The sequence below is a fragment of the Aphelocoma coerulescens genome, chromosome 18 (genome assembly GCF_041296385.1).
Source record: "Aphelocoma coerulescens isolate FSJ_1873_10779 chromosome 18, UR_Acoe_1.0, whole genome shotgun sequence".
NCBI classification, from domain to species: domain Eukaryota; kingdom Metazoa; phylum Chordata; class Aves; order Passeriformes; family Corvidae; genus Aphelocoma; species Aphelocoma coerulescens.
The window spans coordinates 7,648,800-7,671,008 of record NC_091031.1 but is presented as its reverse complement, the minus strand read 5'-3'; the positions used below and the strand labels follow the sequence as shown (position 1 = coordinate 7,671,008).

General features: G+C 56.9%; 2 protein-coding genes across 5 annotated transcripts in view; one reads left to right on the top strand and one right to left on the bottom strand.

The window, feature by feature from the left end:
- Nucleotides 1-388: 388 nt before the first annotated feature.
- On the top strand, nt 389-4,864 carry GALK1 (galactokinase 1). Its single transcript, XM_069033010.1, has 8 exons — nt 389-583; nt 1,420-1,609; nt 1,921-2,040; nt 2,516-2,651; nt 3,055-3,236; nt 3,454-3,604; nt 3,799-3,961; nt 4,670-4,864. Exons 1-8 carry the CDS (start codon nt 419-421, stop codon nt 4,739-4,741), a joined length of 1,179 nt encoding a protein of 392 aa, XP_068889111.1. The 5' UTR covers nt 389-418; the 3' UTR covers nt 4,742-4,864.
- Nucleotides 4,865-5,133: 269 nt separating this feature from the next.
- Nucleotides 5,134-22,209, bottom strand: part of ITGB4 (integrin subunit beta 4) — a 29,170-nt gene continuing 12,094 nt past the window's right edge. For 2 of the 4 annotated variants that reach the window (XM_069033003.1, XM_069033002.1), the window contains exons 17-40: nt 21,971-22,090; nt 21,379-21,485; nt 21,022-21,055; nt 20,397-20,585; nt 19,789-19,892; nt 19,387-19,445; nt 18,760-18,783; nt 18,452-18,600; nt 18,191-18,370; nt 17,496-17,644; nt 16,816-17,020; nt 16,181-16,341; nt 15,645-15,825; nt 15,337-15,474; nt 14,643-14,825; nt 14,302-14,433; nt 12,030-12,203; nt 11,375-11,548; nt 10,328-10,477; nt 9,489-9,677; nt 9,074-9,229; nt 8,469-8,633; nt 7,929-8,045; nt 5,134-7,373 (exon numbers count right to left, since the gene is read on the bottom strand). In XM_069033003.1, coding sequence (XP_068889104.1) covers nt 7,243-7,373; nt 7,929-8,045; nt 8,469-8,633; nt 9,074-9,229; nt 9,489-9,677; nt 10,328-10,477; nt 11,375-11,548; nt 12,030-12,203; nt 14,302-14,433; nt 14,643-14,825; nt 15,337-15,474; nt 15,645-15,825; nt 16,181-16,341; nt 16,816-17,020; nt 17,496-17,644; nt 18,191-18,370; nt 18,452-18,600; nt 18,760-18,783; nt 19,387-19,445; nt 19,789-19,892; nt 20,397-20,585; nt 21,022-21,055; nt 21,379-21,485; nt 21,971-22,090 — 3,371 coding nt within the window. In that variant the 3' untranslated portion in view covers nt 5,134-7,242. Of the gene's footprint in view, nt 7,374-7,928; nt 8,046-8,468; nt 8,634-9,073; nt 9,230-9,488; nt 9,678-10,327; nt 10,478-11,374; nt 11,549-12,029; nt 12,204-13,093; nt 13,295-14,301; nt 14,434-14,642; nt 14,826-15,336; nt 15,475-15,644; nt 15,826-16,180; nt 16,342-16,815; nt 17,021-17,495; nt 17,645-18,190; nt 18,371-18,451; nt 18,601-18,759; nt 18,784-19,386; nt 19,446-19,788; nt 19,893-20,396; nt 20,586-21,021; nt 21,056-21,378; nt 21,486-21,970; nt 22,091-22,209 lie in introns of all 4 variants that reach the window. The other 2 variants (XM_069033005.1, XM_069033004.1) reach the window with 2 other exon arrangements.

Sequence of the window (22,209 nt, the reverse complement as noted above, 5' to 3'; positions counted from 1 at the left end):
TCGGGGGCGGTGCGGGGCGCTCGGGGGCGGTGCGGGGCGCTCGGGGGCGGTGCGGAGCTGCCGGGGCGGTGCGGGGCTCCCGGGGGCGGTGCGGGGTGCCCGGGGGCGGTGCGGGGCGATCCGGGGAGGTGCGGGTCCCGGGGGCGGTGCGGGGTGCCCGGGGACGGTGCTGGGCGCTCGGGGGCGGTGCGCGGTGCCCGGGGGCGGTGCGGGGCGATCGGGGGCGGTGCGGAGCTGCCAGGGCGGTGCGGGGCTCCCGGGGGCGGTGCGGGGTGCCCGGGGGCGGTGCGGGGCGATCCGGGGGCGGTGCGGAGCGATCGGGGGAGGTGCGGGGTGCTCGGGGGCGGTGCGGGGCGCTCGGGGGCGGTGCGGGGCGCTCGGGGGCGGTGCGGGGCTGCCGGGGCGGTGCAGCTCGGCCATGGCGGAGCCGCTGGATCCCGGTTCGTCCCCGCTCCTGGCGGCCGCTCGCCGGGCGCACGAAGCGGCTTTCGGGGGTGCGGCGGTGCTGGCGGCGTGGGCCCCTGGCCGGGTCAACCTCATCGGAGAGCACACCGACTACAACGGCGGCTTCGTGCTGCCCATGGTAAGGGCCGCGCTCCGCCGCCCCAGCCCCGGGCTCTCGCCGTGTCACCCTTCCGGGTCCTCCTGGCAGCCGCTGGGGGTCCTCCACCACCGCCTTCCCACCCCCGTCCCAGGATGTCCCCTCCAGGATAACCCACCCAGGAGCTTGAGGGATCCTCCGGGATCCCGCTTTCACCATTCTCCCCGCGGGATCCCCTGCCCAGGACCATGGGGTTCAGAGCAAGACCTGCTGCAGCCCCCCCCCTGCATACCAACTCCTCACTCGCTTCACGGGGGATTGATTCCCTTCCCAACCACCTCTCCGAGAGGCTGAAGCCTTTTATCCGCAACCCCGTCAAACAACTTCCCGTTCCCAGAGAGCGATGTTTTGGTGGCAGAGATGGTTCAGCACAGCAGGAGCTTCCTGCTCCTTCCGAGCTCTTTTGGCTCAGCGAGGAAGTCCCCACTCAGTCCTAAATCAAACCTACAGCTAATTACTGTGAGGCCGAGGAGCGTGGGAGCAGGTCAGCTGAATTCCCTGGCAGGCAAGAAAACTTCCTGAAGCCTCTCCCATTCTTGACGTGGTTACCACGCCCTCGGAGCCCAACCAGCAGCACCTGGCACCGAGCTGGGGGGGCCAGGCACAACAGTCAGTGGGAAGACTGACCCTGGGTGTGGATAAATAGCCAGGAAGTTTAATTCTGTGCCAAGCTGAGCGTGCAGTGGAGGCTCTGGGGTGTTAAAGAGAACACTCGAGTGCTCCATCTGTGGGCTGAAGCAGCCGTGGCTGTCCCCTGCCACCCGTGGGGATGCTCCAAGGGATGCCGCGGGGTCTGAGCCCACTTTCCCCACCCCCAGGCCCTGCAGCTGGGGACGGTGCTGGTGGGATCCCCCACGCAGGACGGGACCATCTCCATCCTCACCACCTCGGCGGAGGCGGACGAGCCCCTCAGGGTGCAGTTCCCGGCTCCCCGTCCCGGCAGCTCCCTGAGCCCGGGGCTGCCTCGCTGGGCCAACTACGTCAAGGGCATCATCCAGCACTACCGGGGTAAGGTCGGGCTGAGGGGCGGTCAGAGCCCCCTTGCTCGGGACTGGTGTTCAGGCCCGGCTTTGGGAGCGCTCCAGGGGCTCTCCCAGCGCCGGTGCAATCCTGCAGCTCCGCCGGGACCAGGCTCCAGCAAAGTCCATCTCAGCTCCAAAGGTCCCTGTGCTTGGGGGGCTGCCGGGTCCCGCTCTGCTGTGGGTCAGCCTGTGTTCTGAAATGTTGGACAGGGGCTCCTTGTGTCATTCCCCGTGAGCTGTGGGGCACACGCAGCCCTGCAGGGGCTCATGGCCCCCTCCTCCCTTCTCTTCCCGCAGCTGGTCCCGTGCCGGGCTTCAGCGCCGTCATAGCCAGTGACATCCCCCTGGGCGGGGGTCTCTCCAGCTCGGCCGCTCTGGAAGTGGCTACGTACACTTTCCTCCAGCAGCTCTGCCCTGGTAAGGCAGCAGCCACTCCCAGGTGGGAGCTGGGATGAGGGGGGTGCACTTAGATCCCACCAGCCCTTGGGAAAATGCTGCTGTGAGTGGGTAACAACTCCCCAGCTGGCACTGCCCTGGCTGCGTGGCTCTACCAGCTCATCCAGCCTGACCTGCCCAGACCTCTAAAATCCATGGACCACTCCTGGGGCTGGCCAGGGGGATGAGAAGAAGCTCCCTTGGGAGCATTCTCTCCCTACCCTAATGCCCCCCAAAATCAAGAGACCCAAAACGCTGGTGTCAGTTATCACATCCAGCTGGATCTGGGGGCCCAGGCTGGCATGGATGCCATGCAGTGGTGCAGGAACAAGCACCTGCAGCTGCAAAACCTCATTCCATGGGAAAACAACCCTTTACCTCCATGTTTGCTCCCACTGCTCCCAGGCAAGAGACCAAGATCCTGGAGCTGCTAACCTGTGTGTCTGCTGTGGCACAGATGATGGGGATTTGGTAGCCAAGGCGCTGGCGTGCCAGAAAGCAGAGCACACGTTTGCTGGGATGCCCTGCGGGATCATGGACCAGTTCATATCCGTGATGGGCAGGGAAGGCCACGCGCTGCTCATCGACTGCAGGTCAGGGTCGAGCGCTGAGCTCACTGTGCTGTGCTCACCTCCTTGGGCAGCTGGGCATGAGCTGGCCCTGTGCCCATGAACTGAGGGTAGGGAGGGGTTAACCCTTGAACCCAGCCCAAAACCTCATCATGGGGACGGAGCAGCCTGCATTTAATTCCCCCTTGTCTTGATTCCTCCTCCTGCAGCCTTTCTGCTGCTTGCCTGGGCTGTCTTTCCCGCGGTCGTTAGGGTCTATTATGGAACTAATAATTGGGAGGGAGTGAAACGCTAGAGTGAAATCCTAAACCACCTGGACTTTGCCTCTTTAGTTCAGGATCTGCCTGCCACGTGGCTTCACTCAGGTGTCCGAGGGAGGGCCAGGGCGGGCAGGGGGGACGGGCACACGGCTGAGGGCTCCCTGCAGGTCCCTGGAGACCGTCCTTGTCCCGCTGACCGATGCCAGCCTGGCCGTGCTCATCACCAACTCCAACGTGCGGCACACGCTGACGGGCAGCGAGTACCCCACGCGCCGGCGGCAGTGCGAGCAGGCAGCAGCGGCTCTTGGCAAGGCCAGCCTGAGGGATGCCACCCTGGCCGAGCTGGAAGGTGGGGACAGTCCCTCCCTCATCTCTGGCCACTCCTTGGGGCGTCAAGGTGTTGGTGCTCCGTAGCCTGAGACCTGGGGCAGGCGGGTGGGCACACAGCCCGTGATGGGAGCTTGCTGCATGCAGAGAGGCTTTGGCACAGGATGGTTGCAGGATGCACCCCAGCAGCATCCTGCAGGCTGGGGGGCTTTGCTGCAGGGACACAAATGTCTCTGCAGAGGCCAGGAGCCGGCTGGGGGACGAGGTGTTCCGGAGGGCCAGGCACGTCATTGGTGAGATAGCACGGACAGCAGAGGCAGCACAGGCACTGCAGCACAGGGACTACAGCATGTTCGGGAGGCTGATGGTGGAGAGCCACAACTCCCTCAGGTGAGGATGACCAAGGATGCTCACAGCCTTCCTCACGTGTACCTGCACTTCCAGGCAGAGCTGGGTCAGGATTTGCGGATCCGGCATCGCTGCCACGGCAGTGGCTGCACCAGGACACAAGTTCCAGCTGTCCGTGGTGCAGTGGTTGTGCCCAGGGTGCAGGACAGGGCAGAGCACGGGTCTCCCCTTTCCAGGGATGACTATGAAGTGAGCTGCCCGGAGCTGGATGAGCTGGTGGCAGCAGCCCTGGAAGTCGATGGGGTTTATGGCAGTAGGATGACCGGGGGAGGCTTCGGAGGCTGCACGGTGACACTGCTGGAAGCTGGGGCTGCAGAGAGAGCCCAGCAGCACATCCAGGTATGTGGAGAAAAGCACCAGGAGATTGACTGAAAGATCCCGAGGGAACACTGAGGGGCCCAGCACAGGGACACTGTTGAAGTGTCACTCCTGAGCCATTTGGGGCTGGGGGGGGCCCATCCAGGGGTAGCCCTGAATCTGTTGATGCCACTAAGCTCTTGCAGTCAGTTCAGCACCTGTGCCAGTCACAGGGCCCTGCCCCAGGACCTCACTCCATCGAGAAAGGGAGTTGAAAAGGTGCTGGGGGAGCTTCAGGAAGGTCAAATCCATCTACAGAAAATTGGTCTGAGCTGAGCTTGGGCACTGCTGAGCTCAACAGTGGCAGTTACAGCCCAGGAACCATCTCAGTGCCATCACCAGCATTCCCTAAATCAGCACCTTGGCATGCACAGGAAGCTGGAAATGCCAGCAGAATGGGGTATCAGGACATGGGGCCTGTGAACAAGGCAGAGTATCATTTTGCTGCTCTATGAGATCATGGTGCACCCTGTAAATAGCTGAGGGCAGGGAAAGAAGGGGCAGAAGAAGGCCTGAAATGGGGAGAGACCAAAAGGACTTTGGCTTCTGCCAAAGGTGGGAGAGAGGGAACATGACCAGGACTTCCAGTCCAGTGAAGGGTGGAGGTAGAGTGAGCGTGGAACTGACCAGCAGGACCTTTCTCCCCAGCTCTGGCATTTCCCAGCCTCAACTGCTCCTCTTGTTTTTCAGGAGAAATACAGCGGCACAGCCACCTTCTACCTCACCAAGCCCTCGGGAGGGGCAAAGGCTCTGCCCCTGTAGAGGAGTGACCACCTCACCTGGGACCCTTGGGCTGGCATTGCCTCCCTCCCAGAGGCTTTCCCAAGGGGATCAGTTCGTCCATCTGCAGTATTTGCCTAATAAACGCAAAATATTTGCACAGTTGTTCTGTGCCCATGTGAGCCAAAATCACTGGGGCCTGTTCCTCAGAGGATACTGGTTTAAATCCAGTTTGCACTGGTGGAAGGAGCTGGTACCAGGGCTGCACAGGAGGGGATGGCAGTGGAGGAGCAGCAGGCACTGACACTTGGCAAAAGTTCCTGCTTGGGAATCTTCCTCTGGCACGTGCCCTGCAGCTGCTGCAGATGGAAGATAGTGAGGGGGGGGAGGGATTACTTAAAATTTGCTTCAAACAAACAAACAAAGAGGCAGAATATAGAGAAAATATTTATTGAGTGCAAGAGGAAGTCATCTGATCAAAGACCTGGTCTGGATCCAGCTTGGAAAGGCTGAAGCAGCACCAGCTCTAACAACCACATGAAATTAAAAAAGACAGGCCTGGGTTAGTGCATGTGCATGGGGAAGGTCTGGTTCCCTGGAGAGCAGCTGATGGGCCATGCTCTGAGCTTGGAGAACGGGATCATCTTTGGTTTAAATGCTTGGGAAACTCCCTTTTTAGGCAGTTCTCAGTGTTGTACCCTGGACCACAGAGCTCAGTGAAAGGGGCACAGAGTCCTTATGCAGGAGGAGAGAAAACTCCAACCCCAGGCGAGATGGGAGCAGGCAGGGAGGCAGGCTCAGGCCACTGGCCTGTGCTCAGGAGAAATAAGTGTTTCTTGAAGGCACAGTAAAACCTCAAGGTTGGTGAAAGATCCCTTGAGCCAAGTTAAAAACTGACCCAGCTCCATCTGCAGTAGTGGAGACTCCTGTGGACTTGATTCACCCACATCCATCTTTGCCTGAAAGATGTACAACCCTTCCCCCTAGTGAAATAAAAAGCCTGAAGAGGAGAGGGAACTGTCTGTGATGAGCTCTTCTTCAGAGTCCAAAAGAAAACAAAAAGGGAAATTAAAACACAATAAAAAAAGAAAACCAGAAAGAAAAAAAAAGCTAAGGTCCTTTGTCAGATCAAAGCAGGCTGGTGATGCTGCCAGGGGGCCCAGGCAGCTGCTGCTTTGGTTGGAAGCTCTAGCCCAGAGTAGTGGTAGCTGCTGCTCCAGGCAGGCTCTGGGCAGGCTCCTCGCCTGCTCCCAAGCGGCTGGAATGCGCCAGGGAAACCTTGCACTGCTCTGCAAGACAGGCAGCCTGCTTGTTCCCCCTGGGAGAATCCAGGGGTCCTGCCCAGTACTGGGAAATGAAGCCCAGCAGGGTCTCAGCTCAGCCCAGCCCTGTGTGAGTAGACCTGAAGCTGGGGCTGAAGGATCTCAGATGTGCTCAGGAGGGTGGGAGTGCCTGTTGTTCCTTCCCAGGCTTGCTCTTCCCTTTGTGTTTGCTGATGTTGCTGCCGAACAAAAAGTCTTTTTAAAAGATATCCAGCGTCCTCTGCCCTGAAATCTCACACTCTCCACAGCAGCTGTGTAAGGAATCCCAGCACAGTTCCCATCTCGGCTGCTGGAGCCATCCCCATCCCTCGCCTCTGGGCAGCTCCCAGCCCTTCTGTGTCCAAGTGCTCCAGCTGATGGATGCTCTGCAGCGAGTGGATCTGGCACCTTGCAGCCTTCTGCTGGAGTCTCTGGTGCTGGAGGATACAAGGTCCAAGGCAGAGCCCACCAGCTCATCACAGGGTCCAAGTGGTCTTTGGATCAAGCCCTTAACTCATTTCTTCCCGTTATTCATGTTTCCCAGCAGCCACAATCCCAATGTAGCCTCCACATTCAGGATAGATCTTATCCACCTCAATTTTTTTTATAAAATAATAAAATACATTTATATATATTTATATATATACTATGAAAACTGTACAATATTGTATGCCAAAAAAAAAAAAGCATCAGAGGCCATCAAGTAACGCAACACAAACAAAGGGTTATTCTTTGCTATCGTGGTACCAAATGCCAGCAGTGAAGGACAGACACAAATAGGTGCAGTAAGAAAGCACAGGTTACCCCAAAACCCTACCTTGCAGCTCTCATAAAAAACCCCAAACTGAACAAAACAACCATCTCCAGTGGACAGGCAAGTTGCCACAGAGCCTGGAGCAAAGATGGAAATGGTGACCCTCTATAAATCTGGATTTTGACTTCTGAGGTCCTCTCAAAACCGAGGAGCTGAGAAAAAAAATCATTCTGTTCCATTTACCTGGGGAGGCTGGAGCCATGGAGACACCCCAATTCCTGCCCTGAAGGACGAGCTTACACACCCACCTGTGCCAGAGCTCTGAGTGTGCTGGGCTCCAAAGAAGTCCAGAGGTTGGAGTGCCACAGACGGTCTGTGCCCGCAGGAGGAGCTGCCCAGGCACCGCCTGGATGAAGCACCCTTGGGTCATTCCATAAAATCCTGCCCTCTGATCCCAAGAGTCCCGCTGGTGCTCGGCCTGCCCTGGCTCAGGCCTCGTAGAACTGCCTCTCCACCTGCTGGGTGAGGGTCCCGCTGGCCATCACGGTGCGGCTCACGAACTCCTGGGTGAGAGTGCTGCTGGAGTTCTCCACGCGCTGGGTGGTCACCAGCATCCCGTCTGCAAGGGGAAGGCACCAAGTCTGGGGTCACAGGGAACAGGGTCTGCCCTGCCTCGTGATTCCAGGCAGTTTGTTTTCCATCATAGAAAGTGGTATTTAAGGGCCTCTCCACACCAAGGGATCCAGTGCTTTGCTGGGTCAGTCAAGAGGATGGATCTCCTAAAGCTCCCAAATTCTCCGTGTTGCAGCATGAACCCATGAGCTGAAGTGGGACAGCATGGGACAACTACATTGATGTGAATAAAGAGTTTGGTGCATTGCTCTGTTTTCACTGCTCTGAAGAGATCAAACCTTGCAGGAAGAGCTATGATTTGGTCCCCAGTGACAGTGCTGGAGGACTCTGGAATTCAGCATTCCCTCTGGGACTGGGCAGCACGTGTGGAAACGACTGCAACTGTCCCTGGGGCAAAGCAGGGACACAGTATAGGAAAATCCCACCTGATGGACCCTCCTTCCCTGCCTTTGGCACTTGAGGTAAAAGCAGCATCAGACCTTTGGCCAAGCAGAATTCCCCTTTGTTTTCTGAGGATTGCAAAGCAACAACGATCCCCTACCTGTGAAGTGGGGGTCCAGAGAGGAATGGCTGATGCTGGTTTTGGTGGTGTATTCAGTGGGGAATTTGTAAACTTCTTCTCTCATGTACTGCTGTCCTCCAAACTGGGAGAAAACACCTGGGAGAAGGAAAAGGGACAAATCAGTCAAGAAATAACATGGAGCTTCCAAGGCCTCAACCCTGCACATTGAGCACCAGCAGTCTCAGGAGTTTTTTCCTTGCTGATAGTGGTGCCGGGTTCAGGAGGAGCTGAGAGGACTGGGAAGGTCTCACACCTGGGCAGTAAGAAGCTGCCTCCAGGTATTTGTACAAACAGGCAGAAGTTTCACCATAAGTTAAACAGTGGCAGGTGCTCCCTCATTCAGTGCACCAGGACTGGGACAGTGCTCACCAGGCACAGCACTGCCTTCCTGGAAAACGCTGTCTCCATGTCTTTCATGGAGCACGGAGTCACCACCGGAACTGGCGAGTGACTGTGGGAGTTGTGTTGCCTGCTCTGAGAGGTTTCTCTTTGCACCTCCACAAAGACATGGTACTGTACCTCTGTCCTGAGATTCAATGGTGATGAGGCCTTCTCTCTCTGGCCCAAAGCCTTGGGTGGTGTTGGCTTGCACTTTGAACTTGTACGGGACGTTCTCACTCAGGTGGGGCACAGTCAGGGTGGTTTCCAGGTTGTCTCCTTCGACATAGATTGTCCTGGGCTCCCCTAATCCACACAGAGTGGTGAAGACAGACAAGAGTGATGGTCCCTCCAAACACACTCTCCCCACCTCTGCCGCCTTGGCTTTCCCTGAGCTTTATACACCCCATGGGCTGTAGGATTACACCCACTTTTACTAAGGGTTAAGACAACCCCATTTCACTACAGCAGGGAACCTCAACAACCAACTTCCACAGGGTTTTGGCTGCAATATTCAACAGGTCCTTCCTCTTCCCACATTAGACCAGACCATGCAATGGCACAAAGTGTCAGGAGCCAGCAGCTCCCAGGCCTGGAATCAGCCTCATGTCCTCACTTTGTCTGCACTGATGTAAGCAAACAACTCTTTTATTGGTCCCAGCAAAAATGCAGCAAGCTGCTGCCTTAGCTGGAGGTATCTTGTGCTCTACAGAAGGGAACTGGGCTGCCTCAGCCTGATACTGTACCTCCTCCATGCAGCATCTCACAGGTGATCCTGTAGCCCAGGATGGGCCCATTGGGCTCACGGGGTCTCTCCCAGCTGAGGTGCAGAGAGTCCGGGCTGAGGGCAGTGAAAACCAGTGGTCCAGGGGCACAGGGGGTGCTCAGGGTGAAGGGGGTTCCTGCAAGGGCACAGGGGACAGGTCAGAATCACAGCAGAGGGAGCCTGAGAGGAATGTGCACATAGCATTTATGGAATGAGCCGGAAGGGAAGAGCTCAGCTCTCTGGGCGAGTGCAAAGTGGGGAAGAAGGTCCTGTTCCAAAATGAGAGGAAGGAAAGGAGAGCTCAGGATGTGGCTAGAGGAGAGAAAACATCCAGGCCAGCACTGTAGACAGCAGCAGAGACATCAGTGCCACCCTTCTGTCCCCAGCCACCTCACCTGGCACAGGACTGAGCGGGCTCTGCGGGTCCACCTGGGACTCGATGGTGATGACTCCCTCCCTCTCGGGGCCCCAGCCCTCCTCGCTCTGCGCCTTCACCTTGAAGATGTAGGAGTGGTTGGGCAGCAGGTCCTCCACCACCACCGAGTTCTGGCTGGGGTTGGGGATGGTGATCCTGTGCACCTCTCCTGGGACACACAGGGAAGAGGAGGTCAACACCTCATTGCAGGCACAAAGACAGAGCCACAACTTTCACCTAAACTCTGTCTCAAACAAACTGCCTGCAAAAGACATCCAGGGGCCCTCCCCAACCACCCCCATCACACCTTGCCACCAGCAATGGTAGCGCAGGACAAGAGGTTTTTCCAAAAAAGCTTATTGAAAAACTCAAGTTTCAGACAAAAGAATTCTGTTTTCACTAACGCTGCCCTGAGATTCATGTAAAAATAAGATATTTTCACTTCAGTCCTTCTTCTAAGTCCCATGTGTTGAAAAAACATTCAGGTAAGATGCTTGGGCTGATGGAGAGAATCAGTCAAAGGGGAGTATTTTTGGAGGAGAGACGATTCTACAAGCAACCCCAGGAATTGTTCTCCCACTGAGAGAAACAGGGAATGAAAGCTGTGGGGTAGCTGCAACATTTCCTGCGCAAAAAAAAAAAAGGCTACACAAGAAGCAGAGTTAGGACCCTGAATCCCAGAATGATTGAGGTTGGAAGACACCTCTGGAGATCATCTGGTCCAACCCCCCTCTCTCCGAGCAGGGTCATCCAGAGCCAGAAGACCCAGAGCAGACTCTCCACCACATGAAACTCCAGCCAACCCCTCAGTTCACTGACCTCCATTGAGGAGCTGGTACTGCACGCTGTAGCCCTGCACCTCCTTCTCGCAGCGTGGCTCCTGCCAGCTCACCTTCAGGGACGTGGGGCCCAGGGCAGAGAACACCAGGCGGGTGGGGGTGTCAGGGATGCCCAGCGGCTTCCTGGAGTCTGAGGCAGAAAGGGAGCATCAGGCTGGAGATTTTGGGGACGGGGGCAAAGGGGACTGGGGGAGAGGAGGGGGTGACACACGCAAACATGGGATGGTCCTGATGGTTTGGGGAGGATATGGTGAGATGTCATCTCTGCAAGCTGACCTGTCATGAGTGGGGGGCTGGCTGGCTCTGCACAGCTACAGGGAAGTCTCACGGCCTCAGGGTGCCAGGCTTGGGTGGGACAAGTTAAGGTAAGCTTCATGCCCCTGTGGCAGAGAGCCCAGAGCAGGAGCCTGGTGGTGGCTGTGACCCTCCTCACTCAACCCTAAGCACCCCGTCCAGTCTGCTAGAAGCTTCATAGACTTCATCAGGTGTAGGCCAATTAAGACTGGCCCTAATGTACAGCTAAATCAGCCCAACACCTCCAGGCTCTGTTCATGTGGCCTGGAACCACATCTGGGTGCTCCTCAGCTTGTCCCATTGGGACACAAAGCTCATGGAGAGCACAGCAGCCCCCCAGGTGACACTCAGGGACTGAAACCCCTCACTGAGAAGGAGCTTGCAGAGGGACATCTCAGAAGGAGCACACGTTCTCCCCAAGAGTTCTCCAAAGGCCTGTGGAGTAAGACTGAGAACAAGAAGCTGATTAGGAGTGAAGAGGATGGGGACAATGAGGTGATGATCAGAGCACAGTGGCAGCAGTGGTGGTGAATGTTAATCATTCCAGGTGGGTTGAAACCTGCAATTCACCTGCAAACAGAAAGGTGATGTGATGGAGGAAGATCAGCACAGCACACAGCAAGCCATGGAGAGGAGGTTTGGGGTGAGCAGTGGATGGCAGCAGCTCATGGGTGGCTGGTGGCTGGGCTGTTATGGGATGTGTGGCTGGGAGGAGACACTGCACAAGCTGTACCTATGTACTTGCACATCCCTGCGGACCCATCAGTCATGATTATAGAGTCCCGACAGCCAATGCTGGGGTAGTAACCCTTCACCTTTGCCCTGCTCCTGAAACCCACGTCCCGGGGCCGGAGGAGTGTCCTCCCAGCATCTTCATGGATGGGAGGGAGGAGTGTCCCTGGGTAATCTACAGAAGCAGTGCAAGAAGAAAGAGAAAAACACCATTGGAGATCTCAGAGCAGGTTCAGCCCAGGCTCCTGCACAGGCAACTTTTTAAGGCTCAGGTTTGAAGAACCTTTGAACCACCTTCTGTCAGCACCAGCTGATTGACACACGTGGAGCTGAGAGGCAACCACGCTGCTGGATAGAGTGAGAAGAGACACGTGCTCTCCCTGGAGTGCTTTGTGGTGTGAGGATAAGGATGGAGCTCCCTTCCCTGAGCACCCTGCATGTGAGGGGTGCAAACCCTTTCCAAACTGGTCTGGAAGCAGAGAGGCCTTAGCAAAGCACCAAACATCAGTGGTGGGGACATGACCTTCCAAACCTGGGGTTCATAGGCCCCCGTAGCTGTGAGCACAGTCCTCACCCCACGAGGACTTTAGGGTGCAGGTCCAAAGGCAGTCATGGGGATGGAAGGGAAGGATGGGTCCCATCCCTGTGGTACTCACCATGCCCCATCAGCATCGTGGAGTAGTCTCTTGTCAGCGAGGAGCTCCCCATCACCCTGTGCTCCTGGTGCATGTGGGAGCTCAGCTGGTGGTAGCTGGTGTTGGCTGTCCTGGTCAGGGTGCCACTGCCGCTGCCAGGGAAGGAGAAGTCCACCCGGCCATTCAGCAAGTGCTCTGTGGAAGAGGGCACACTGTGAGGAACGTGGCTGTGGACAAAGCTGCTGCTCCAGTTTCTATGGAGAGGAAGCAGGAGGCATCGTGGTGCCCCCCCTGCCTTGGCTACATCCCAGGTTCAGCCACTCTGGAAGGTGGTTCTGGAACTCTACATCTAGAACAAGCCACAACACCCAACAAGAGACACAGAAACAAAGAGGTAAACAAAGACTTCTCCCTACACCCAGCACCAGACACACCCATGGTGCCCAAGGTAACTCCAGACCTCGGCCTTGCTGGGGCACTGCCTTGTGGTTCTCGCCACATTCTCTCACATCTCCCCTTAGATGCAAGCGCAGGTTTATAATTTCAGATTTTAAAAGAAGGTGGAAGAAGGAAAACAGCCCTTTATGGAGGTGGTTTCTCCAGATCTCATTCTGGATCCCATCTCAGCTGGATCTGAAAAGCAAACTCCGTTCCGTTGTTCTGGTCCTTGACAAACAAATCCCCATCCCCTCCCAGCAGGCCAGGAGAGATCAGCCACCTGTGAGAGAGTGATTTCTGTTTAACAGTCCAGCAGATCTGCCCCAGAAGCTTGGGGCACTTAATTAAGGTGGAGAGCTGCCCTTGGAGGTGGCACTTAGCTGGTATCATCTGAGTTTGCTCCTGCCTCGAAGGTCCAGCCTTTGGTAGAAGCAACTTGCTAGCAGGCTCCCAAGTCCGTGCCGAGATGGGGGTTACCTTGACACTCTCGTGAGCAGACACACCAGGACAAGGTTTTGAAGCAGATCCCACCAACACGAGGGTGGGCACACAAGGGGAGGCAGGGGACACAGAGCCCATCCGCCGGCCCCTCAGCTCAAAGCAGGACGAGACAGGACACTCAGTGCCGTAACGGAGCCGTCCTTCACCTGCTTGGGGCCGGGGCGTCCCGCTCCTCCTCACACTGCCAGGAGCCACAGCGCTGTCCTCCTCGTGGAGGAGCCCCTCGGTGTCCGAGGAGAGGCGGCTGCTGCCAGAGAGGCGGGGAATGGTTTCGGGGGGGAGCCTCCAGGTGATGCGGCGAAGGTCCAGGTCTTCTCCCAGCAACGGCACAAATTTCCACCTGGAGCCTTTTGGGACAACGCAAGCACTTGGTGTTGGCACGGTCTGCAGGGGTCAGGGTGGGCCACCCACCACCTCCGTGCTGCTTGCTGGGACAGGAAGGGACAAGCACCAGTGGGGACGCCGCCTGTTCACAGCCTGTGTTGCCAAGTGTGAGCTGAGGAGTTCAGGTGGTGCAACCATCTGGTAGGTGGAGAATGGTGGGAGCGTGACATGCAGGGGGTTCCTCAACCCCCGGACTGTTTTCCAGCCCTGTGTCCATCATGACAAAAGGTGAGAGTCGAAGTCCCACCAGACGCCTGTCCCTGCATGAAGAGTCTGCAACAATTGTCCTCTGCTCAGGAGAGGTTTCGTCACTCTTCGATGCACACTCGGGGTGGTCGGGCTCCTGCTGTTCCCGTCACCTTGCTCTCTGAAAGGACCAGGGACTCGCTCTTGGGTCCGAGGCCCTGGAGAACCCCCCCGGAGAAGATCCTACAGACACACCCCATCGCTTCACTTATGGTTCATCTCCCCTCCTTGTCCCAGCACAAGACCAGGGAGTCAGCCTCACTCAGAAAGCGAAGGGATAGAGGAAGAGAGGCCAGTGCCCTCCCAGCACTGCTGAGTTCCCTCCTGTTGGCTTAGCCTAGATCCCAAGCATCCAGGGGACTCAGAGCTCTGTGCCTTTGCCGGTGCTTGTTTGCTGATGTCAACTCTCATGGTTCAGTCAAATGGTAACACAAAGGGAAGATGAGCAGGGAGGGCCATGAAAAGCTCCTCTCCCACCCCATACTGAGGTTTCTCTTTGCCCCATGGCTACAACAAGGAGGCACTGGTCTTATTTACACTGTGAGAAGCCAAGTGTTCCTATGGATGCAACTACTGAGCTTTGGAAAGGCCGATCTCCACCATCTCCACAACTGGATCTCCCCATTTCTGAGAGATGGAAAGGAGCAGTGAAGCTCGTTGCTGAAAGCTGGTGTTAAGGAAAATGAACGTTAAAAATGACCTTTTCAAACTCAGAGACACGAACCTGAATCATCAGAGACACTGGGCCGCTTGCTGCCGGCTGGAGAGCGGAGCACGTCTGTGCTGTACATCAGGTAGCTGTCGTAGTCCTCACCTCCCTCTGCATCAATGATGGGGACATCAGGGATGATGGGGACTGCAGGAGAGGTGGAAAGTGCCATTAGACAAGCAGCAAAAAAAACACACAAGCAGCAAAAAACCACACCACGCTCAAGCTGGCCCTCAGCATTCCCAGGGTGGCTGGAGCAGCAGAGCAAACAGGAGGTGGGGAAGCAGCTGGGGTGATGGGGAGCTATCCCCAGCATGGCTCCTGCCCCTCTGCCCCCTGGCCAGGCTGGCACTCACTGGACATGGGGCGCTTGGGCTGCGTGGCGAGGTTGATGGTGGCTTCTCTCTCAGGCCCCCAGCCCGCGCCGTTCCTGGCCTTCACCATGTAGCGATAGGGCTGCGACTCCCGCAGGTTCTCGATCAGCACCATGCGCTTCTTGGGGTCTTCAACCAGCACCTTCTTCATGGGCCCAATGGGTACTGCAAGGCATGAGCATGCCTGTCACCCACCAGGCACAGAGGGCCCCACAACACCCTGCACTTTGGTGTCAGGATACAGCCTGGCTCTGGAAAAAGTGCAGCAGCTCTTTGGGCTGCTCACAACAGGCAGCATCATCTCAGGGTAATTCCCAAACTGAATGTTGAAGTCAAGCTACAGGAGAGGTCTTCTGTCTCACAAATAACGCCTTCCTGGCACCCCATCCCTTTATCTAGACCTGTGAACTAAGTTTTTGACATGAAAAACAACATAAAACACTATGGAAGTGAATGGGAACAGAGTTCTCTGGCATTTGCAGGTTTAAATCCTGACTGGTGATTTTTCTGTGCTCTTTCCATCAAGAAGTGACCCATCCAAATCCCAGTTCTCAAAAGAAACATGCCTGGAGCTGTTCTGGCTCTGCTGCTGCTGCTTGGGACCAGCCCAGCCTGCAGAAAGTGTCCTCTACTCCTCAGCCTGGCTGCACTGTCCCATCCAAAGATGAGCTCTTACCGTTGTCATCGTTAACAAGCCCATAACTGACTTCGTAGGCCGTGATCTCCCCGTTGGTTTCCGCAGGCTCAGCCCAGCTCAGCTGGGTCACGGTGGAAGACACGACGTTGAAAGCCAAGCGCCCGGGCTCGCTGGGCACTGGGAAGGAAAAGCAAAGGGTCCCCATCACTGCAAGCCAGGAACCAGTGGGTGCCCAGAGTTCCCCAGATCACGGGAGACACTCAGGGCTGGGGCCCTGACCCCAGTGCTGGGTGCAGAGGTACAGACTTGCTCCCACGTGGAGGGAAGGGAGGTGTGGGGTCACTCACCCTCCTCCAGCGTGCGGCAGCGGACGATGTCCGAGTAAGTCCCTTCTCCCATGGCGTTGTAGGCACAGACTTGCATCTCGTAGTCGCAGAAGGGGTAAAGGTTACTCAGCTGTGCTGATGGGGTTTTGACATCAATGAGATGGGCTTCTGACTCAGGGTCTCCCTGGATCCAGTATTTCACCTGGCAAAGCGAGAGCAAGCATGATTCCTTCAGATCCTCACATAATGGGTGACAAACTCCTTGTCTCTTACTAAATCTGTTCTGGGAATGGTGTTGTGCCATTCCTCTGAAATGGGACGCCAGGACAGCCTGGGCACTTCATGATAAGTGATGGAAAGGGAGATGGAGTGACCAGGAATCTTTCTTGCATATCCCTCATCCACCCAGCAGTGGTTCCTCAAGGATGGAGGGGACCAGAAGGGATGAACTTGCTCCCTTTTTGGGTGTGTACTTGGATCCTTTCGGTACAAATGTCTGTGTGAAACACCTGCAGGAGGGAACCCACACTCTTCCCTGGGATCCACTCACCCCTTACCTTGTACCCCAGGGGTTTTCCCGGTGGAGGAAACCAGTTGAAGCTGATTTCCCTGGAGCTGAGGGCACGGGCATCGGGATTCAGCGGCGCACTTAGGCAGCCTTTGGGGGACTGGGGGACCTGGCTCAGGCCAGACATCGAGGGAACACCATCCACCAGCTCTGCAGACAAGAAAAATCACATCAGCGCCGGTCCTCCCCCTTGGATGAAAGAAGGAAGCGTGCCTCTCTCAGCACTGCCCTGCCACGCTGTGATAAATCCATTATTTATGTTATTGACCCACTTGATGACAGTTTTCCTTGTCCAGCCACAGGAAGCACCACGCACCACTCATGGCAAGTCCTACCTCTCCCTTATTTTTATGGCTTTTCACTCAAATTCCCAAGGAAAAGGAATTAAGAATCCCTTCTAAAATCCTTTACCCGGGGAGACGATCCATCTTCTCCCCGCCCACTGATCATTCCCACTCGTGCCTCTAGAGGGGGACCCAAATCCGCCAGTCGGAGCTGGAGGAACCTCGCTGCGGCTTTTTGAGCGACGCTGGAACTCTGTGCACCACACCGGGGTGGGCTGGTGCGGGGAGGGGGTCCCACAGCCCCCGCAGCCACTGTCACCGCCTGCTTGCCAGCCCCTACCTGGGTCAGCGATGGTCACCGTGGTCTGGGGGTAGCGGCCGATCTTGGCGCCGTACTTGGGGTGGAGGAGGTCGACGGCAAATTGCTTGGGCTGGCAGTTGTTGAGGAGGGTGTCTATCTCTGTCAGCTCCAGCAAGGGCACCTGCACCTCCTTGCGGGTCTCCCCAGGCTGGAAGACCAGTTCACCCTCCGTGAAGATGTAGTCCTGGAGGAGAGGGAAGAGGTGTGTTCAAGGTGAGGCCTGATGGGGCTCTGAGCAACCTGATCTAGTGGAAGGTGTCCCTGCCCATGGCAGGGGCTTGGAACAAAGTGATCTGTAAGGTGCTTTCCAACCCAAAGCGTTCCATGATTCTATGGCTACAGCCTGCAGCATCCATGAGGAGACTCCCAAAGAGCTTTCCCCCATTCCCCAGCCAATCTCCACTTGCCTCCCAGTGCCCACAGCTCCAGGGGCAGCCAGTACCCTCTGCCTCAGGCACAGGCCTCCTCTCAGGTCCTCCCTCCCTGGGGGAGCAAGGGATGGTGGGGAATGTCTACCTTTGTGCTGACCTCAAGCCTTGGGTCCCCTCTCTCCCAGCCACATCCTGATAACCCCTCTTCTGCACCCCCAGGGCTGGCCTTTTCCCAGCCCTACATTCCCACTCCTGCCTGCCTGCCAAGGCCAGGAGCACCACCCTTACCCTGCCATTCTTGGCGGTGAGGTCCCGGGTCCTGTAGGTGACTTGGGATTTCCCGTTTTCTAGGATCTCCCTCAGGACAGGGATCTTGGCCAGCTTATCAAAGCGGCTGTGGGAATAGGCTGGCTGCAGGAAGGTGATGAGGCTGCTGGCTGGAAAGGGCAGGAGAGAAGGAATGTGTAGAGCAAGCACACAAAGAATCACAGCACAAACACTCAGGTGTCCTCCGTGAAGAGAGTTCCTGTCACCCACAGGTGTGAGCTGTGCAGGAAGCCCATTGCATGGGCTGGAGAATTCACCACTCCCCATTTGTGCTCCCTGCTGAGAACAGCCAGGTGGGAAGCAGAGGGAACGTGCTGGGGACGTTAGCACAATAACATCAAGGGGGTTTGGGTTCACTCCAGCACTGCATGAACTGGAGCAGCAGAGGAATGTGGTCAGCCCTTACTCGGCCATGGAATTGGTAGCATCTAAACTTGTGATGGTCAAATGTTTCTGCCAGCAGGGAAGATGCCCCTCCTTTGGATGCTTTAAAGGATGCTCCAGTTTAGACCCAGGTGACTCCAGAAAGCAGTCACCAAGCAAGTCTCTGCCCTGGGGGTGCCCAGGTACACAGACTGTGCCTCACAAACCACACCAGCCCGTCTGCACACGGGACACTCAAACATCGACCCCTTCAGAGAGTCACAGCCCCTCACCTTGTTCTTTGATGATGGTGATGTTGACAACCCTGCGCCCAATCTTTGCGATGCCGTTGGGGACCTCAATGGCCTCCACCTGCAGCTGCTTCTCATCATCATCATCCTCCCTGATAAAGAGTGGGACACGGACGTCCACCAGCTCCACGGCCTCTTGGAACTCCACCATTCCTTGAGCATCTGGGGGAAAGGGCAAGGGTGAGAGGTGGGAAATAACCCCCTGTACCCAGCCAGGAGGCAGCACTGGGCTCTGCTCCCTACCTTGGTCTGAGGTCACCGTGTAATAACCCGGTGCAACCTTCAGATCATTGAAAGCCTCGTGGGAAACGTGTTTTTCCACCACTTTGATGATGTCTGGCTTGGCAGAGTAAGGGGCGGTGAGCACCGTGTCCACAATGGTGTGATCCTGCCTGGGAGGGGGGGAGGGAAAGGCAGGTGAGAGCTGAGACCAGAGTAACTCATCTCATACAGCAGCTGGGGGCCAGTGAGTGCGCGGGGCACTCAGTCACCCCACACGTGTGTGTACAAAGAGGGAGAAGCTGCACCAGAGCGCTGCAAATTCCTCTTACCTTTTCCCAGAATTGGGCTGTAACCTGGGGGAATAAAAAAACCCAACCAAATCAGAGTGACTAACACCTTTGGAGAGACAAAGTGCTGTGTGAATCACAGCCCTGTGCAGGTCTGAGCTGCAGCACTGCCCCGCGGGTGCCAACCCATCCCGAAGAGCCCCAGCACATGCTCCCTCCTGCCCGGCTGCTCCCTCCCGCCCTGCGTTTCCCAATGCAGTGAGGGAACGTGCCCACAGGGGAGATCACATCTGCATCAGGCTGTAGGGAGGAGATACCACTCCCTGCTCAGCACTGTCATCCCCAAATTCCTCCCGGCCTGCACCAGGCTCTCCTAAGTTTGCATCAGGCTGAAACTTTTGAAGCCAGTGGGAATTCTCCCGTCGAGCACCATGCAACCAGGATTTGTTCCTGCTGCTCCAAAGCCAGACTCAGCTGAGATCGCCTCCACAGCCAGGTGGGCTCTGCTCTGCAGCCCTGGGTGGGTGAAGCACCACACCAGGCTTGTCTCACAGCCCATGCTCCCTCCCAGCATCGCAGATTTCACCCCCTAGCTCTCTGGTCCAGCCCATCATCAGCAGTGCCCTGGGGGAACCCTGCCCTGCAGGAGTCTCTCCTCCACTGACTCACCTGAACTTGGTCTGCTGGACCTTGTGGCAGCCAGGAATGTGCTTGAAAACATCGTTCAGCTGCATGGAGCAAGAGGGGCTTTCACAGTGCATCCCTCACTGAACAGGGATGTGCTCAGTGAGCAGATGCTGCTGCCACAAAACACAGGAGCCCTCTGACCCACCCCAGGCCCTCCCAGACCAGTTTTCTCCCCAGGACACGGCAAGAGGCTGCAAACTGGAGCCAAACAGGAGCTTCAGATCACGTGCCCCAAAGCAAACCCAAAATCTCAACGAGATGCTTTGCTAATTCTTACAATTGTGACCTTAAAAATTGTGCTTTCTCACAAAAGAAGAAAAACTGCTCCTGTGTGGCTGTCCCCAAGGCCACCCCGAGCCCCCCCCCTTGTGCCCAGGCTCCTACATTCTCCTCCACTTCCTTGCGCAGCTGCTCGCACTCCCGGGTGTCCGGTTTCACCAGGTTCTGTGTGAAAAGCCGGGCCAGCCTCAGAGACAGCCCGTAGGGAACTGGAAAGAGAAATTCCCCAATCAAACTCCTTCCTTCTTGGTCAGAGAAATAACCCACCCAGAGGCTGGGAGCACGGGGACACACGCCATGCTTCGTGTCCAGCTCCTGTGTCACCAACACCCCAACCCCACAGCAGCAGCAGGGAAAACCCTCTCTGGGAACTGGGGGGAGAACTGGGAAGCTCTCTGCGAGATCCAGAGAAGGAAACAGTGTCCAGTGGTGGCTCTGGACTGATGAGGCAACAAAATCAAGGCTGGGTCACTGAGCTCATGAGACTAAGACACAAGCAGGGCACATCAGGAGGTCGCCAAGGGCCCTGCCACAGAACAGGGCTGGACATGGGTCTGTGCTGCTCAGCTTCCCCCAGGATGGAAGCAGGCAAAGGAACAATCACCCTTGTAATTGGGCTGGGAAGTGACACTCTGGGGCCACCAGCAAGGCCCTGGGTCCTTTACAGCACCCACAACACCTCCCCTGCCCTCTCCCTCGCAGGTGACACTCACTGAGGTCCTTGGGGTTGGTGGCAGCAGGGGAGGTGACTCCCTGCTTGTGGACATTGTTGTGGATCTTCCAGCGGACCGTGTCCCGACCCTTGAGGGAGCCGCTGCGCACCAGGGGCGTGTCCAGGTGGTCGGAGGACATGAGGCTCTGGCGGAGCATGTAGTGGTCCTCCTTGAAGCCAACGGTGCGACCTGCAGAGCCAGGGGCGGGGTCAGAGCCTGGGCACACTGGGACAGCGACAGCCATCAGCTTCCCAACGCCAGACACTCTGTTCTGGGGGATATTTAGGGTTTCCACCATGCTAAGGGGGTTAGGATCTCGGGAGGGGAGTGAGATGAAGGGAGCAAGGGGTGGCCATGAGCAGGGAGAACACATCTCACCAGCTAAGCATTACAAGACCGGGAAGAGGCAGAAGTGGGATTCCCAGCAGGGCATCCCAAGGTGTGGGGCAGGGAAGAAAAGTGGACCAGCATCTCCAGGGCTCCTTGTCTCAGGCTCTCTGCTAGGAGCCTTCTCCCTGATCCACCTCTCCGGTTCACAGAGGAAGGATCCCTATCCCAGCACACCCCCAAACCCAGGGAGGCAGTGCATCCCCCAGACCCTTCCCCCAGGACCAAGGGCTGGTACCTCGTGCGCAGCAGGGGAGCAGGGCCAGGCAAGCCTAGAAAACAAACGGCCAGAGACACAATCACTTTGTGGCCAAGGACAAAACCCCTCCATGTCTCCATCGGGAGGATCCACATCAGCAGGGATGCATGGGCAGTGGGTACATGGGGCTCTCAAGCTGATTTTAGCCAGATGGGGGAAATCTGGCTAAAATTTCACCAGCGGCTCATGTCAGCAACAGCAGAGGTGCTGGATACCACAGGGACATCCCCAGCCAATCTGGCCATGCTGGAGGCTGGGTAGATTCTAGAAATGTGTCATGTTTTTGGCCATACCTGATTCTCTCCCTGGGCTGGGGCAGCCAGCTGAGACACTCACCTTGCAGCAGGCACAGAACTTCCAGCAGAGCAAGAGCAGCAGCCCCAGGAGCAGGATGAGGAAGATGAGCAGTGGGATGAGCCAGAGGAAGCTCCCAGGTGGGCACTCTGCAAGTGACAGCAACGTCACTCCCAGGCATCAGCCCCCACGTGGGGTGTGCAGGGAGGGAGCAGGGACAGAGGGGAACGGCTGGACCACAGCTCTCTGAGAGATGGAGCAGCCCAGTTAACCTTGGGAATTCCTCACGAGGAATGCTATTCAAGGAGGGCTACCACACCTCTGCTCACACCCAGCCATACCAAAGGGCTGTGCAGCACCTTGCAGCAATCCCTGCCCATGGCAGCAGGGGAAAGGCTCTGATCCCTAAAGGTCTGTCTGAGAGTGCCACACTCCACACCTTGCAGTTCACGTGACAGATAGTGTCACCCACCTGTGTCACACAGCAAGGTGGGCAGGAAGGTGCTGCCTGCAGCTGACCCCACCCAAGGGCACAGCAAAGGGACAAAGCAGGGATTGGAGGCACTGTGGAGTTGGTCACTCTGATCCAAACCCCAGGCTGGACATCCCCTGCTCCTCCCAGATCCCTGCTCACCTTTATTCTTCTGCACACGGACGGTGGTGTTGGGGAGGACGCTGGGGTCTCCCTCCAGGGTGTAATGGTAGGTGCAGTCATCATCCTCATCCTGGAAGGAGCAGTACTCGCCAGCCTCCTCTGCGGGGAGAGGGGACACAGTTGTGAAGTCACCAGGGCCAGGAATGACCTGGGGAGCACCCTACACAAACACAGGGAGCAGGGCACACAGGAGACACTGCACGTGTCTGCACCCAGCT